Source organism: Denticeps clupeoides, chromosome 17, assembly GCF_900700375.1.
Source record: "Denticeps clupeoides chromosome 17, fDenClu1.1, whole genome shotgun sequence".
Taxonomy (NCBI): Eukaryota; Metazoa; Chordata; class Actinopteri; order Clupeiformes; family Denticipitidae; genus Denticeps; species Denticeps clupeoides.
In genome coordinates, this window is record NC_041723.1 from 18,945,622 (window position 1) to 18,963,587 (window position 17,966).

At 40.4% G+C, this 17,966-nt stretch overlaps 1 protein-coding gene across 2 annotated transcripts; it reads right to left on the reverse strand.

Annotated features, from left to right (window-relative positions):
* Positions 1-5,219: 5,219 nt before the first annotated feature.
* Positions 5,220-17,684, reverse strand: ca5a (carbonic anhydrase Va). Of its 2 annotated transcripts, none has more exons than XM_028959388.1 (7): positions 17,475-17,684; positions 12,126-12,323; positions 11,778-11,896; positions 9,996-10,091; positions 9,768-9,830; positions 8,911-9,069; positions 5,220-7,544 (listed from the first exon to the last, which is right to left on the reverse strand). In XM_028959388.1, exons 1-7 carry the CDS (start codon positions 17,599-17,601, stop codon positions 7,389-7,391), a joined length of 918 nt encoding a protein of 305 aa, XP_028815221.1. In that variant the 5' UTR covers positions 17,602-17,684; the 3' UTR covers positions 5,220-7,388. The 2 variants fall into 2 exon arrangements, with proteins under 2 accessions (XP_028815221.1, XP_028815222.1); XM_028959389.1 differs by having other exon boundaries at positions 7,500-7,628.
* Positions 17,685-17,966: the final 282 nt, after the last annotated feature.

Here is a 17,966-nt window from a genome sequence, read left to right on the forward strand (position 1 = left end):
CGGGGAGAGCGACCCACATCCTCGGAGCCGATTGGCCCGTGTATGATCATAACGACCAATCCTGAGCGGAGCAGCGAGAGGGGGCGGGACTTGTCGATGAGACGTGGAAGTGGAAGACTGCACCGACTGAAATAAAAAATTATCTTGGTTTGAGGTTAAAAAACAAATATTCAATATTGAAGAACCGCTACTTTTGTAGCTCATGTTTACAGTACAGCATTATGTACATTAAAGACATATTTTTTTATATGCCTGAAACTTCAACTGTGTTCAGCTGTGTAATATCCAGCATACAGTTATGTAATATTCATACATTGCAATAGAACAGCAATAGACTGGACCAGAGCCAGGGTCACAGACACCAGTCCTGTATCACTGGATAGCCTTAAATAAAAAAATTGAATCATGAATACAAGAGGCTCAATGGCACCTTAGTGGTTTGTGAAATTGAACCTGTGACCAGTAATCAGTCCTTATTTGCGTAGCAAGAAATATTTCCTGAGCATTTCATAATGGTGTTAATTAAGTAAATGATTATTAAGTAAATGTGTTATTAAGTAAATGTGTTACTAATGTAATAAGTAGAATAAAGGTATAGTTTGTAACATAAAGTCAATTCCAATCTCAAATTTTTAGAAGACATACTTTTTTTCTTTTCCTCAGTTGGGGGGACAGTTTTTTTTTTACCTTGGTTAAGTGCATGATTTGTGCAGTTTGTCCACCAGTGCCATTGTACCATCCTCAGAAGACCTGGTCAGGCATCTGAAATGATGTCACACTTGTGAACCCAATGGCACATTTCATGTGGAACATCAGATCAAATATACTGTTCATTTCCTGACGTTAGGAGAGGCAGGCAGGGGTCAGTGGGATCTGCTCTTGGTTTTCTGTTGGTCAGATGCAGGTTTATTACTTTCACTGTGTTTTGATTATTCAGGTTTACTGCTTCCCTGGTAAAATACCCATGAAGGTCATTGGCATCTTATCTGCCCCTTATTTGCAGCCTCATACTTCCAGTTGTTTTTCTAATTGTTTCTGGAAAGATTAACCATGAAGCAAACAAAACCCAGCTGCTGCACTGGTGACACACCACTTTTCTTTGGTAAGTTCTACCTACAAAAGGCCTGAACCATATCATCTGGCTTTCTTTTGCTCTAGAACATTCAGGCTCCTAAATCTGTTTGTTCAGCTGAAGCTCATGAGAAGCGGGTCTGAAGGTTATTTTTTAGTTGGAATGGAGGATCTCAGGTTCCTGGTGGTTACAGACAGACCCAGATGGGGGTGAGTGATGGATCATTCTCGTAAAAGACAGATCCGGAACAACCTACGGTTATCTTGGCAGGGTGGATATGAAAAGCCCCAGGATATTTCAGTGGAACAGCTTCTTGTGTTTATTGAGGATGGACACAATATTATGTTTAATATCAGTCACCAGTTTCTGCCCAGTGGTGCAGCATGTATTTTATTACCACATTAATATTCATACTTTGTATTCATACCATCATGGGCCAAAATGGCTAAGTTTGGAGAGCGTTAGACTGAAGATATAAACGGTCCCTGGTAAAATCTTGGGTTTCGGCAATTTTTTATAATTTATTTTTTTGTGTGATTTTTTTATCAAGGCAGTGGTGGCCTAGCAGTTAAGGAAGCGGCCCCGTAATCAGAAGCTTGCCGGTTTGAATCCCAATCCGCCAAGGTGCCACTGAGCAAAGCACCGTCCCCACACACTGCTCCCCTGGCGCCTATCATGGCTGCCCACTGCTCACCAAGGGTGATGGTGAAAAGCAGAGTTCACATTTCATTGTGTGCACTGTGCTGCAGTGTTTCAAAATGACAATCACTTCACTTTCACTACTCAGTCTCAATCAGTGAAAGCCAATTAATTAATGTTAGTGTAATACTGATGTAGTACAGATGCACCAGAGCTATAATGAAAATGTACACACACAATGGCCATTAAAAAATAGGAGTGTTAGACTCAGCGAAGGGCATCAGAGTGACTTGTGTATCTGGAGTGTGTCAAACCTCCATGGCCGGGACCAGAAGTGCATGATGTGCTGAAATAAAACATCTTGGCATTCAAAGTTCTGAATGCACTACTGGCTCAGTGTACACATGGGACTCAAGAATCTGAACTAGACACCATGTGGAGGTTAAAATAATACAAAGTGCATGGTGCAGCATGTGCCTGAGTAAAGCGAGTAAAATAGTTCAGGTGAAATACAAAGCTATCCACATACTGGAGATTTAATACCCCATGGCACACAATTGTATTTGACAGTTTAATTTTATCACAAAACACGCATGACAAAGTCAAACCGGTCAAAGTGGAGTTTATGCTATGAATTCCTATACACTTCTATCCACATCTCCATCCTGCCACTACAAAGAAAACACCCTTCTGCACGTAGTGCATGAAACAGCCAGTTACAGTCATTTCTGGGGCACAGGAAGTGAGGGGGACTTGTGTGTTGTCGAACCTCTGGTTCCTGTTTATGAGACTCTGCCTTTCATTCGGGCTAAAATTACCTTAAAGAGTAGCAGCGTAAAAAACGAGACCCTGTATATGGCTTGAAACAACATAATAATCACAAAATAAAGTGTTTTTTCTTCTAATCCATTTAACATTATTTGAATATCTTTAACCACACACTGCACTGTCTGTTCTGTTCCTTCTACTTCTACTTCTCAGGATTTTGTAACATGGGTAGAAAAGAAATGGACTTTTAAATAAACAACATTCTCTCAACCTGGAACACACACATATTGTGTCAAGGACTCCAAAAGCTTTAACTGTTTCTGAAGTTTAAAAAATACATTTTGCTTCATGCAAAATGCAAGATTTGCCTCAGAGCTGATTCAAACCAGATTACAGCAATTTTACTGCCTCAAAATAAGTCTCAAAACAATTAAGGGTTCCTGAATATTTCAGTTGCTCTTGTGCAGGTTTGACTGATTTTGTTTCCTTTAATGAAAGATGTGTTCAGCTGTTTCATATGATTAAAATGGTAGGTTACAAATTCCATCCTGATTTATCCATTAATATTGGGTATGTCTCATTTTGCAGACGCTTTTTACAATCAAATGGGATATAATCAGGCTGATAAAGCTGCGGCAATTTTAAGGGTCCTTTAAACGTGCCCCACAAAAATGTCCTTCATTTCCTGGGCCATGAAGCACTCATCTGATTATTTCTGTGTCGTCCGATCTATTACATAAACCAAAGCACAATTTTTTTTCAGAGCAGGAATCATACCACAAAGGAAAACACATTTCTTCAGGTAAAAGGGATAAAATAAAGAAGAAATTATTTTATGCTCCCTTAAATTTGTTCTGTGCTCTGGCAGAATAATAAAGGAGACATGAGGAAAAATGTATAGTTGTAGATGCTGTGATTTTCTCTAGGCTAGACATTCTCATTAAACAATTATGCAAAAAGTCTGAGGCTTTGGAATTCAAAAATGTGGACAGACCTCCATCGGATTCAACATATTATTTCAGACATGCCCACGGACTTGGTGGCCACCCTAGGGTGGCGATGAGATGATGCCTCAGTGAGGAGGGAAGAGCTGAGCTGAGAAAAAAGAGAAAATAAAGAGACTGTGGGGGCTATACAATGATGAAACAAGGACAGCACTTTCCTAATTTGCTCTTTTTAGGATCATTTAGGATAACAGTGAAAACAACAGAACATTAGTCCTCCAGGTCATCCTGTTCAAAGGAACATCAGAGTGCAGAGGCTGGGTGAGTGGGTCTGATCTGTTAAATGTGGTGTGATGGACTAGGTTTCCTGACTCAACTGAGCCCCCTCTCTTACCTTTCCATCAAATGTGAGTTTTTAACTGTCAGACTGAAAACAGGAAATATCACACATCCTGGATCCACTCACATTATAGATGTCCAGATCTCCTATTGTACTTCTTTTAAAGGCCTTCAAAGAGCATCTACTCTGACTCTCCCACACAATCATGGGAAACCATTTTTTTTTCCCCCTGCAATGCTCCACCACTCACACGCCACCGGCCAAGTCAATGGCAATAAACACACACTCAGGTTCTTTTTGAACCTGATTGAGATAAAACTAAACCAGGTTTCCTAAACATTTCAGAGCACCCACGCCCGGCCCCATTCTCTGTTTTGTCTTCAAAGCACCGTTTATAGAGCTTCAGCATTGTAGCCCCTTGGCTCCTGTGTCTAGACAGAACAATAGAAATCCAGTTCTGACTGGACAGCCTGAGTAGCCCTGAAGAGGACAGTTACGGTCTGCAGGAGGTCTGGGGTAGATTAGAATTCCTACAGCATGCAGCTATAGCCATGTTAGTGAGGCTCAAAAACCAAAAGGTCAATTTCCTGAAGAAGCCCAGGTAAATACACATTGAATTATTTCTCTTTTAATCCACACTTCCACATTAATACAAGAAATGAAGAAAGGTTCCTGTTGTGTGAGAGTTCCCATGCCATTCCAGTAGCGCTAAGCGCAACTTTCTACTGATTGTTTGCTTCATCTTCATTCCGTTAAATGTAATTTTTTGTTCCTCATCGGTCTTGGTTACAATGCAATCAGCTGGAAAAATGTATTGACCAGCTCTGATGAAGACTACTGTGTTGAGCCCAGTGTGCTGTGAAGCATTTTATTTCTTATTTTATGCTTATGAAATTCACTACCACCCTAACTCTACCATTAGCATTATAGATCATAATTATAAGCATGGTCACTCATCATTTCTCTTCTTCATATTATAACTATTCCTACAGTCAGACACTTGATATATTCGCTGATTATATCTGTATATAATACACCAATCAGCCCCTCTCTATTGCCTACACAGCCCGATACAGTTGAGAATGGAATGCAGCTCTGCAGGCGCAATAAATCCTTACAAAACCAACAAACTGAGGCAACACCTTGTAGTCAGGGTTGAAATAAAACAGAGTACATGTAACAGTGATACAAATAGTAATCATCTTCTTTCCCTGCAAAAAATACACCGTCACCTGCAATCAAATATGGCACATTTTACAAAAACCTTAATTTCAAAAAAGTATTTTTTGTGCATTCCTTTTTTTTCTATTCAACCCATTTGTCCAACCCAACCCAGTCTGACTAGGTTACTGTAAAAAACACAAGCAAATTGCATTTCATTATAAAAAATATTTAGAAAAAAGATGGAAACACCACACTATGATTTCACATGTACTAACTTTATTCGGTTATTGACAAGACATATAAATCAATCTGAGATTTTTTTTTTTTCATTTTAATAATAATACATTAATTTATAAAGCATATTTTCCAAAACAGAAAGCTGTTTACCAAAGTGTTGTACATATAAGAAATAATACACAGAATAAAACAACGGGTGAGGATAAAATTAATAAATACATCAAGAGTATTTATTACTATTATTTTTCATTTTGAGTCACATGAATCATCTCTAATCTGCAAAACTTGAAGATATGCAAAATAATAGAAATCAACAATGAAAGATTAATCTCTGCAAGCAGCACTTCCACTAAGTAACATCACTCTTCATGTGAATCAGCAACATTTGTTTGTTTTTTAGCCAGTGATTTACATGTAACATACTCATTACCTTCCAAAACTCTTTATAGTTGTCAAGGCAGAGCATCCTGCAACATCTCTACCCACTGTAGGACAGAGTGTCTGGGAAATAGAGAAAGCAGTCAGAGTGACTAGCATTTCCACTCATGAATAAGTCTGACTATATTCCTGGAGACTTCCCTGATCTAATATTCTTATTCCAAAATTCTTTCCAAACTGCCAGAAGGTTGTTAATGACATCTGGGAACAGGCACAAACCAGCTGCATTGTGATCACCACACAGTTCCACCTGCTCCACCTGTCAGCCTTCAGACCACCAGGAAACAGCACAGTGGACAATCAATAAAAAAAAAACTAGTGTAAATGTGGAGTAAAGATGGAGTAAAGAATTGCCTAGTGTTCACATCTCACATGTTTCTTCCAGCCGTATAAAACAGAACATGTTAACTTGAAAAAAGATACCTATGCATCATTTTGTTTTTTAAAGCTACCTATTTTTTCAATTGAGAATGAAGTTAAACAATTATATAAATATATGTATATATAGGTTCTTTTCCACTTTCTACATCTCAATTCCACATAATGAAGGCATTAATCAACAAAAAGGTCAGTTGTGCGTCAGTTTTTCAGAATTGATAAAAATAGGCAGTAATGGTAAATATAACCTACAGTACCATGATCTCTAGATAAAATTAGTATTTAAAAAAAATCTGTCTTAAATAAGATTTTGAAATTAGAAAGTTGTCTATAAGTGTGCATTTTTCACAAAAAGAAAAATAATCTCTCTCAGGCTTTCATAAAACATGGTCCAGCTGCATACATTATGCAAGTCCTCTCCATGCCCTGGAAGTTGGAGCTTGGAAGATGGAATGGCTAGAGAGGGTGGAAAGCCATGGTCGCACCACTCCCCGTTGCTCTGACAATGGACTCCAGCTTTTCAGATCGGGTTAGCGTCAACCCAGTGGCGGGAAACAGGTGGCCCATTGAACGCTTGCGGGCTGCTCCAGTTTGCACAGGGGCATTGTGAGGCCCTGATTACAAAGAAAACCATCCCAAGCAAAAAAAACCCAACTAAAACAAGCATCAGGGCTCACAAGCCCCTTCTCCAGCAGGGCCCCTCACTTCCCACATCCCCTCTATCCTGTGCTGGACTTCACAGGGACCTGAAAAAACAGAGGGCTGTGGAATGAAAGGGTCCTGCATCCTCAGCTAGGACAGTGAGACAGGCAGTCTCAGCATGGCTGCATGGGTTTTTCAAGATCTCTAGGTCCCCATAGTGGTCAAGAGTGGGAATGACAGGGAGAATTTGCTGAGAGAACTTTTCCTGACACTGCTAGTTACAGAAAATGCTGAGCTGAATGAAAATCTGATCACAGTCCAGACCTTCCCAAGAGCAGAAGAATATTTGTGCTTCACATCATGTGGTGGTAGGGAGAAAGAGAAACAAGGCACAGACAGGTCAGAAACGCACAATGCAATATTACAGTAACAAAATGTCAATAAAGGTCCCTCTGTGAAATGTTTTTTGTAAAAAAGGCATTGAATGGCCATGGAAAATGTACATACGATACTTGATCCCAGATTTTGATCCCAAAATCTAATCTGGGTGAATCAGTAAGGCAATTTTCTTTCACAGCAGAGGCATCAGGTGAAGCCCCACCACCCATCTACAGCTCATAGTAAATAATTGACATGTTAAAAGATGTGTTCAATTATGTTTTTCTGAACTAAAAGTTCTCATCTTTAAAAATCCCTTTCATCTTGGGTTTTAAAGCATGTGGCTGGGCAGGTTAAATGTTCTGCAGTCCTTGGACATTGGGCAAAGTTACTGAGGGCTAGGTGGCACCCCCTGGAGGAAGGGGTTGAAGGAGGAGCGGACAGTGCGACCACACAGTGGCTGCTGCACACGGAAGTTGTTGACCATGCTCTTCTGTACCTCCTCTTCGGCTGATGTGAACAACAGGCTACGAAACACAGCCAGCTGCAATGAGGAGAGCAGAAACAGGAGGGAGTGAGGGAAGAAGAGAAGTAGCTGGTCAGTAGGTGGTCACCTGTTGCCATGGCACTGTGGACCCCAGCAGAACAGAAAAACAGGATGTGAGCTTGGAGGCACTGGTCTTTCATACACAGGTTGCAGGGGAAAGAGCAAATCCCTCAAAGTCATTCTCTCATTCTTGTTATAAGCAGCATAATAACAGTGTAGTTTACTGTACAACATACATGTGTATTTTATGATGTATATATTTAACTTTAAAGTAAATAAGTTTTTATTTTAACCTAGTCTGTTATTTTAGTTATTTTTAGTCTTAGTCACGTCCAGACTCATTTAGTCTGCTCAGACTCTTATAGTCAGAATTATGACTATTTTAGGCTAGTTTTAGTTAACAAAAACTGATGACACTTTAAAATACAATTTTCTTTGTCAAAAAATTTGATTATCATTATAAATCAAATTTATGACTATGTAATTTTATTGAATGAAACATGTGCCTCATGTATCAAATCATTTATTCGACAAGTCTGAGCAATGAAAAACAACAACAACACTAATAATAAAATGATTAATGAAACACCCCCATTCTTGAGGTGGTGGTGGTGGATTTAGTGGGATGTCACTCTTACCTCTAAATAAACCAATTGCAAATTAAGAAATAATTATTTAGAAGAAATGTTTTTAAAATATGAGTTTGAGCTTGTTGACATAAAAAACAATCACCCACGAGCAGCAAGTAAAGCTATTTATAAATATTTATAGACATTTTTCGATTAAAACAACAATAGTTAAGTCACACATCTGTAACACTGAGAGCCTTGTATTGCTATAATTGTGAAAGATTGATTGATTGGTTGATAAATATCCATCTATCTATCTATCTAACAGAGAGCAATATAAAATATAATTTCAGGGAGGTTGTTTAAAATACTAGTATAATAGTGTTATTCATTTTTATAAAATGAATACTATAATATGATACTATTAACTATAAACAGTGATGTTAAATAATGTCTCACTGGCTGATACTGAGCTTGTAAAGTGTAATATGTTGCATTAGCGTAGCATGAAAAATACAACCTTGAGCAGTACTTGTGAAAACTTCAACTTTACACATGCTATAAAAGACAAAGCACATGGGGAGTGTTTGCTTTTGTCATTTGAAGTTTCACTTCTCCCTTTCTCACCATGTTATAGACATCTCACAACCATATCTGCTACCAAACATTCAGATTATCAGCACTTTAATGCAAGGATTCACATTGCTGAATTAATGAATGTACTGTTCTCAAAAACCAATGTGTTATGTCTTAGTAACTGTAAATAGTAACTGAATTACAGAACAGTCACTCACCTGGTCATGGCTGACTTCAATGTGGTGCTTCATGAGCATCCAGGTGACTGCTTCAGTCAAGGGGGGTGTAGTGAGTGAGCCGCTGTAGGTCCAGTACTCCTCCGTGTTTTCAGGAAGCAGGCAAGCGGGGTCAAACTTGGTGAACTCCACCACACTTCCCTAAAGAGAACAAAACAGAACAGTATTAGTACTAGACTGTTGGTAATAGACCTGACACATAACATCTGAAATAGGACACACATCACTCAATAAATCTATTTCCCTCCTGTGCCCGTATACTGGGGCCAGTCATAACATGAAATTTGACTAAACTGTACATGGAAACATAGTGAAGAGCTTTGGTGACAGATTGGACATACATACAACTTACAGGTTTCATTTCCAAAGTACACTGCTTATGTCAGAATACAATGATTTGATCATATGTGTGTGTGTGTGTGTGTGTGTGTGTGTGTGTGGCATTGACTGAATGTTTATTCTCATGTAACTGTAAAACATGTACCTCATAAATGTTCAAATAGGTGTAATATCGAGTTATGATATACAACAGTAACATTGTAAATAAAATAGCTCTTGGATCTTGCCCAGCTTCCAGGCTGGTCATTGCCCACACTGGTTCAATCAGTGGTCATCATTTTGGCTCCACCACTTGTCTTCTGTTTATAAATATATGTTAATATATGTTTTTCCTATGAAACATCGTTTAGTAACCTTGAATCAGCCACATGAACCTGCCCAGCCACATGCTTTAAAAGCTTTGGCTTTTCCTCAGACCTTTAAGCAGGTTGTAAAAGGGTTGACCAGTGCCACCCCCTCTACACCAGTCTAATTTAAACCAGTCTCCCCTCTGGACTCACCTTGTGTCTGACTGCCGGCAGAGCGTCCACCAGCTTCTGCAGGCCCTCATGTCTTTTCCCAACCTGAGCAGAGAAATGCAAGCAAACATAAACACTACCACATACTTCACTATTATTTTTCTTTTATTTTAGCTGATATTATTGTTCAGTACAGTGAAATTCAGTACAGTGTGAACAGAATGCAGTCATATCTGACTGTGTAAATATATGATAAGAGTACAGTGGTACCTTCAGGAAAACTCCAATGACCGCGAGACCGTTGTCTTCACTCACCGCCTCTTCGAACAGATTGTACTTATCTCTGTTCCAGTGCACCACGTGGAGCTGCACAAAACACAAAAAAACAAGCTGGGTCACCAAAATCTTAACTTTAATATGGTATGAATCAAGAAAGACTAGTTCTGATTGGTGAGGGTAAGCTGATACCACAACAGTGTTCTATATCAGGCACTGATAAACCAGAGCTCAGGACTACTAATTCAGGAAAAAAGGCCTATATTTGTGTTTGTGTGGGGGTGCCTTACACAACTCAAATCACAATGAAAAGCTAAGTGCTGAGATAAGAGTGCAGAACAAACACACACCAACATTCACTAAGACGTTCAACAAAACCATTGGTTCTTATTTGGTTGACTTACTCAACATCTTACTAAAGGACTTGCGTAGCTCTTCGTTAAAGCCCAATTCAAGTTCGCTTTCAGGCTTGGCTGGATTGTGCAGCGAGGTTCCCCGGCTCCTCTTAATAAATCCCCCTGCACACATCTGCTCCCTCTTCACTCATGGTACTCATCTGAGCCACATGAGTTTGGAGCGCCAACGTAGCAGTTTATAATTAACTTTTTTTATGGTACGCTTGCATGTGCTGATGTATACTTTTCCCCCAGTGAGTCTAATTCTTCCCACCCTGGACAGGGTGAGGTTTGGGGCATTCACAATGACCATCAGAATTGATGATTGGCGGAGGTTGACCATGGAGATAGATCAGCTGCTTTACGTATCACTGTGGTGTCTCCGCCAGTTCAGGAAATTTCTGTATCATGCTAGGGGAAAGACTTTTCATCCCTGTCTGAAGATCTGGGCTTTGTGGGCCAGGCACATGACCTGGATGGTCAGTGTTTGAGAAGTGGTGAGTGGAATGTCAGGTGTTGTCCTATCGGTTTCCTATTCCCATGCTGCTCTAGTTTTTTGCAGTAGATATTGTAGTAGGGCAAGGCCTTCTCTACTATAAAGGTGTATGTGGCAGCAATTGCGTCTTGCCACATGGAGGCAGCATCAGTGGGTGCTATGTGTGTGCCTTCTTTTGACAGAGGTGAAGTTGAGAGTGGTGTCTTATAAGACATACCTGCTGCTTGCTTTGGTGTCAGCTAAGTGGGTAAGTGAGTTTCATGCCCTCTCTGTGCATCCAGCATGTACTCAGCTTTCTGAGGGTGATGCAAACAAATCTGGTGTTCTCAAGGGTTTTGAATTCCATCAACTGCCTTCCTCACATGTAGGAAGGACGCTGGTCTGTCTGCAGTCGGGGGACTTGTTACAACTGGGCACAGAACAGGTCACATTCTGCCCTCAGCTCAGACAAGCCTGAAAAGGCCACGCTGATCTCACTCTACACTGAATTTTATGGCTCACTTTGGGACCAAACTGGAATGAAACTGAATGAGGATCCTTCCAAAAACTGTTCTCAATTGACCATTCAGTTACTATGGTAATGTAACTGAAAGAAAACTGAAAGAAAAACTGGTGCAACTAAAGACACACAGCAGTTTAAAGAGAGTGGTGATGAGAGTTTTGAGGATCAGGTTACTTGTGTGTTTGTGTGTGTGAGCTGGCGCTGGGGCTTCATTGCTCCAGCTGTGTGATCTCCACCCTCACAGCTGCAGAGGAGAAACAGCTCTCTAATTCACAGGAACCAAATGTAAAATGTGTGTAACATGACCCGCAGATTCCATCAGTCAGCCTGGGAACAGATGATGGGAAATCATTTCTCATACAAAACCCCCTCATCCGACACACCTCTGCAGGAAAAAGGCGTCTGTCCACAGAATGCTCTGAGCCCCAGGCATTGGACTCGCCCCAGTGGAAGTGAAACTGGCAGAGGCGGAACCGGTCCTCCAAAGGGCCGCCCTGAAGCACTATGACAAACAGAACCAGGAACATGGATCAGCTGCAGAACACACACACACTTCTTTATGAGGATCTACAGGAATGACCCTGTAACTATGTAACTTTCAAACTTCTCTAATATCAACCCAATGAATTCAATCTTATTTTTTGGTAAAATAAAAGCATATTCCTTGACAGAAAGAGAAAGAAGGACTGAAAAACAGGGTTTGAGAGGACATCACGTGGCCGGACTCTTACCGGACCGGTCGCTGGTGTCATCGTATTCCACGATGAACGAGTATCCGTTGTTCCAGATCTGCTGACACGTCCGCGGATCGTAGCGCATCTGCAGCGGCCGCAGCCGCGGGTCGAACTGGGTCCGGCGCACCGCGATGTCGATGGGCGACTGGCGCTCTCCGCCCGGGACGGCCAGCGGCTCCTGCCAGATGGGGTGCACTGCGGACGGACAGCAGAACTCAGGCGACGACATCGCTCTCGGACGTGGAACCAGGGTCTTACGCGCGCACGTGATCCTCAAGAACCGAGAAAAGGCTTCTCTCCTGTTGATCACGAGTCCAGCGGTACTATAATCCGCTGAGAACAATCTTATCGTGACTCTGACCAATCTAGTTCTATAGCTTCACATTGTTTACGTTACTATAGAACCAGATAGAAATGCACTGCCGGGAAAAAACGACTCACATTTAACATTTATTTCAGTCCAATGTTTTTTTAGTCCACATTTTTCAGAGATTTAATTTTGAGGATGGAAAACTATAAAATAATAAAAAATTATAAAAAAAATAATACAAAAATAATATTTCATACCCCAGATTATGATGGGTGCATCACTATGGATATGGTTCACTCATCACGTGATCCATATTCCAATCTTTGTGAATTTTTATTAGCAAACGTGTGAAGTAACCAATTATATTTACTCACGTGAATGTAATTGAGTAGTTTATGTGAGTAATTTGTAATTTTTTAAAGTTGTTTTTGAAATAGGTCATTTTACTATTGCTCAAGTACATTTTTACATGGAAAAAACCCACATTACTAAGTAAAAAATAAAATGCAGAAAAAAGTCTGCCTGAACTGAAAGGAAAGTGCAAAGGTGTTCACATGCAGCATATTTCTCAGACCACATATTGTAGTGCCTCACTACACAAGCACTGTGTCCTATAGCCTGTTAAGTACCAGCCAATCAAAAACAGAATAAGTCTACACTATAGCCAATCAGAACAACCAATAATCCAAGATTTCAAAAATAAACCAACTATCCGTGAATTCTTCTGCTACTTGATGAAAACAATGATGAGCTTCGCATAACAAATGTACTATTTGTTTGACACAAACGACAACTTGATTGCTGTTAGAGAACGTTACACAGATAATTAGCATCAGTTTTTCGATGCTGAGTGTCTGTAGCCTAAACTTTTATAGCCTGCAGCATGAAAGCATGTGGTAATAAGTAGTAATAGCCTATACAGAATATCTGTAAAGTACATCATAGTACATCAGTTTTTCCACATTCTGCTATGTTACAGCCTTATCCCAAAACACATGTATATAAATATTCACAGCATTTACTCAAAACTTTGGCAACAATTACAGCCTCAACTCTTTCTGAATATGATGCTACAAGTTTGACACACCTATCCTTGGCCAGTTTGGCCCATTCCTCTTTGTAGCACCTCTCAAGCTCTCGGGTTGGATGGGAAGCATTGGTGCACAGTCATTTTAAGATCTCTGCAGAGATGTTAACTTGGATTCGAGTCTGGGCTCTGGCTGGGCCACTCCTTTGATATCTTGCCTGCTTAGAGTTGTTGTCCTTCTCATGAACTGAGTTCAAGAGTTCTCTGGAGCAGGATGTTGCTGCAGTCATCTTTCCCTCTATCCTGACTAGTCTCCCAGTTCCTGCAGCTGAAAAACATCCCCACAGCATAATCCTGCCACAACCATGCTTCACTGTAGGTATTGGCCTGGTTTCCTCCAAACGTGGCACCCGGCATTCACACCAAAAACCAGAGTCCTTCAGGTGCCTTTTGGCAAACTCCAGGCATGGTTTCATGTGCCTTTTATTAAATTGTCCTGCAGTGGCTTGAAATGATGATATGTATAAAGAGTGATTTGGCCATTCTGCTTCACCATTCAGAGAATGGCAGCTCAGACGGTTGGATCTGTATTTTGTCCCCTTATGTCATCATTGGGGCAAAGGTTACCTCCAGTTTCTTATGATTTATCCGCCCAGAGAATTTCCCATCCCTCCCCTAAAAAAAGTAACTCCACCGATTGTCATGGGTTCCAAACATGCAAAGCATTCCAATTGCTCGATGTGAAAATTAGCAAACAAATTTCCATCACGCTAGACCCTGAAGAACCAGTGAGATAATTAAAATAGTTTCTTCTGGAAAAACACTACTCCAAATAGGAAGCGCTGATAACATAATTTCTGCAAATGCCTGTGCACTTCAACTGGCTGCTCTAGTCACCGTCCCACCTCTCTCCTTCTCATTTACATTTTACGGACACACACACTGGAACGGAGAATCAGAATCAGCTTTATCCACATACAAGGAATTTGTTTTAGTGACAGAAGTGCAACAAAAAGTGTAGTAAAAAGCTCTTATGTACAGATACAGAAAACACAATATAATTATATATATATATATATATATATATATATATATATATATATTTTTTTTTTTTTTTTTTTTTTTTTTTTAGGAAAGCTGATTGTGTGACTGGCTAAAAGTGGCTGTTCTGCTCCAAGGCAGAATATTGGAAAGAGACTTCAGATACTGTATTAAGGGACCACTAAGATATATATATATATAAAAGCAAAAAAAAAATCAAAATGGGGTGGTTCTTAAGGAGTGGTTTCCATCTGGCCACTCTACCATACAGCCCTGATTAGTGGATTGCTGCAGAAATGGTTGTCCTTCTAGAAGGTTCTCCACTGAACATTGGGTTCTTGGCCACCTCTCTGACTTAGGCCCTTCGTCCCAGATTGCTCAGTTTAGGTGGCTGGCCAGCTCTAGGAAGAGTCCTGGTGGTTTTGAACATCTTCAACTCACAGATGATGGAGGCTACTGTGCTCATTGGGACCTTCAAAAGCAACAGAATTTTATCTGTAACCTTCCACAGATTTGTGCCTGGAGACAATGCAGTCTCGGAGGTCTACAGACAATTCCTTTGACTTCATGCTTGGTTTGTGCTCTGACATGAACTGCCAACTCTTATATGAAGACAGATGTGTCTTCATTATTTTATGTCAATTCTCAAATCTCGTCTATGTGCTTTCTCAGTTTTTCTATTTTTCATAAATTTGCCACAACCTCAAGTAAACTTTTTTTCACATTTTCATTATGGGGTGTTGTGTATACAATTCTTTTTGGAATAAGGCTGCAAAATAAAATGTGCAAAAAGTGATGTGCTGTGAATACTTACTGAATGTACTGTATATGCTTTTTGCTTGTGTATTTCATACATTACATTGCACAAACTAAACAAGAGCTTTACAGTCTAATACTGTAGTATTTGGTGGGGCAGGGCTCTTTATTTAATTTCTTATCAGCAGTCAGTGTGCTCATTTGTCAGTAAAGACAACTGATATTTATGCTTGCTATAGAAAGAATGAATAGCACACTTTGTTAATAAGAAAATGTTGAACATTTTCACAGTTTTGGATACTTTGGCTTTATTATTGTAATGTTGGACCATAAAATTCTGTTTTATGGTCTGTTCTTAAAAACTTGGGGCAGTGGTGACCTAGCGGTTAAGGAAGCGCCCCCATAATTAGAAGGTTGCCGGTTCGAATCCCAATCTGCCAAAGTGCCACTGAGGTGCCACTGAGCAAAGCACCGTCCCCACACACCCCGGGCGCCTGTCATGGCTGCCGACTGCTCACTGAGGGTGATGGGTTAAATGCAGGTCAAATTTCACTGTGTGCACCGTGTGCTGTGCTGTGAAAATCACTACACTTTATTTTATTTTATTTAGAAAATATTTTATGGGGTTTATACCGCCTAAAAGTTAAATTAAAAACAACTATTGGTGTATTGGATTTATGACTAGTCCTTTTTTTACATCAAGTAATTGAAAGTAAGTTTTAGTCAAAGTAAATTCTAAAACGTCATTTTTAACTTTTACTCAAGTAGATTTATAGATTATTACTTTTAATTAAATGTTTTCAGTGCTTTTACACCTCTGTTTATTAGACACACCAAGAAGTGTTCTTTAACCACATAACAGTTAATTTATGATCTCCTTGGTTGGTTTTATTTGCTTTATTTGCTTAACATTTTACATTTACAGAATTTATCAGAGCGACTTACAATCAGTAGTTACAGGGACAGTCCCCCTGGAGCAGCTTAAGGTTAAGTGTCTTGCTCAGGGACACAATGGTAGTAAGTGGGATTTGAACCTGGGTCTTCTGGTTCATAGGCGAATGTGTTACCCACTAGGCCACTACCACCCTTTTGCTTGATGGAGGCAAATAATTTCACACTCTGACATAGATGTTTAAGAAATAAGACGCAATTCACTGCATACATATCATAACACGTTACCAACTGAAATATATTAATCACTGCCTATTTGCCTATTAAATAAGAAGTAAACATTTTAAAATTATTCACATGGATACAGTAAAGTAGCCATCTATGCAAGCATGACAATGTCTACATACAATATATTAATTGTAAATGCATTATAATGTAGTCTTGCTCTCATGCAAGTATGTCAATTGGCAGCTCAACCGAACAAATTCCCTCTAAGCAAGGAGGAAATTAGTTAGTTAGTAAGGATTTGTTTCTAAGACAGATCCCAGATCTACATTCTATGGTTTTGCAGGCTGAGAACTCAGCATAGATCCAGATGTTCCTGCTTGCTGGTGTCTCTGGTCATGCTGATTAAGCCCAGTTCCCTGAATGTCATGTGCAACAGAATAGAAGAAACATCCACTGCTGGGTGGATCATTAAACACCCTACCTCAAAAGAATTGCAAAGTACAATTTCACAAGAAAAAACACCTGACTGTTCATGGGTGGAAGACTAAAGGGCAGAGGTTTACATGACAAAACAGCACACAGGGTCAGTTACACACACAAAGCATTTCTGTGTTCAAAGCATTAGTGACAGGGTTTGTGTTTCACTGAAAAAAACACCATGGCTTTTATGTTTTCACACTAGTCATACCAGCTTAGTTTATGGCCACACTGTGTGTTTAATTTAGTAGCACAGAATGGCAGAACAGTTATGGAGTACATGCCATGTTCCCTCAATAGGAGAAAGCTGTTGGTGGGGTAGACTGACAAGAATCCTGAATTTTCACTGGTGATCAGCCTTTCCAGACACTGTCTTACAGGATTTCTTCTTTCAATCATATTACTTAAATTAGAAGCAATTAAAAACCAATAAACCTATCATGGTATTCAACCACACAGAATAAACAACTGACCTATCAGAACCACGCTGTTCAACCAGCATCACCAGCAGGTTTGTCATCCAGCAGCTTCACACCAGAGCTTCATAACATAACAGACGCTTCACCCACCTGGAGGTCAGGGGTCATAACAGTGATACCGCGCATGCGCCACTCACTCTGCGATACGACGAATTTGCTGGAGCACGCGCTCAGGTTGCACCTCCGGGCAGGTACCCAGCGCCTGGTCCGCGCATGGAGCAGGCGGCGGCACAGCGGCGTCAATACCGCGGACAAGTGTACCATGATGGAGTCCCGGAGTTCCCCTAGTACGCCACTATAAGAGGCCAAACGAACCCGCCCGTGCCGCTTCCGCACGGTCTGGGCTCCACTGCGCGGCGACGCGCCGTGACGTAATCGCTCCCAGCAGCCAATCACATTCATCTGAGGAAGGGCGTTCCGCTCGCATTCTTTTGTTGACGTCCAGCGCATGAGCAGCGATAACATGCCGTCGGTGTTTAAAAGGACAATTTAGAAACAATGAAGAGTAGTCATGAGCTCTTTTTTCACTCCTCTGGTAATAAAGTTCCTGTGCTTTACATGTGTGCAGGTACCGATGAAGACACATCTGCACGTGGCATTACCTACAACAGAACGATGAAGAAAAGAAT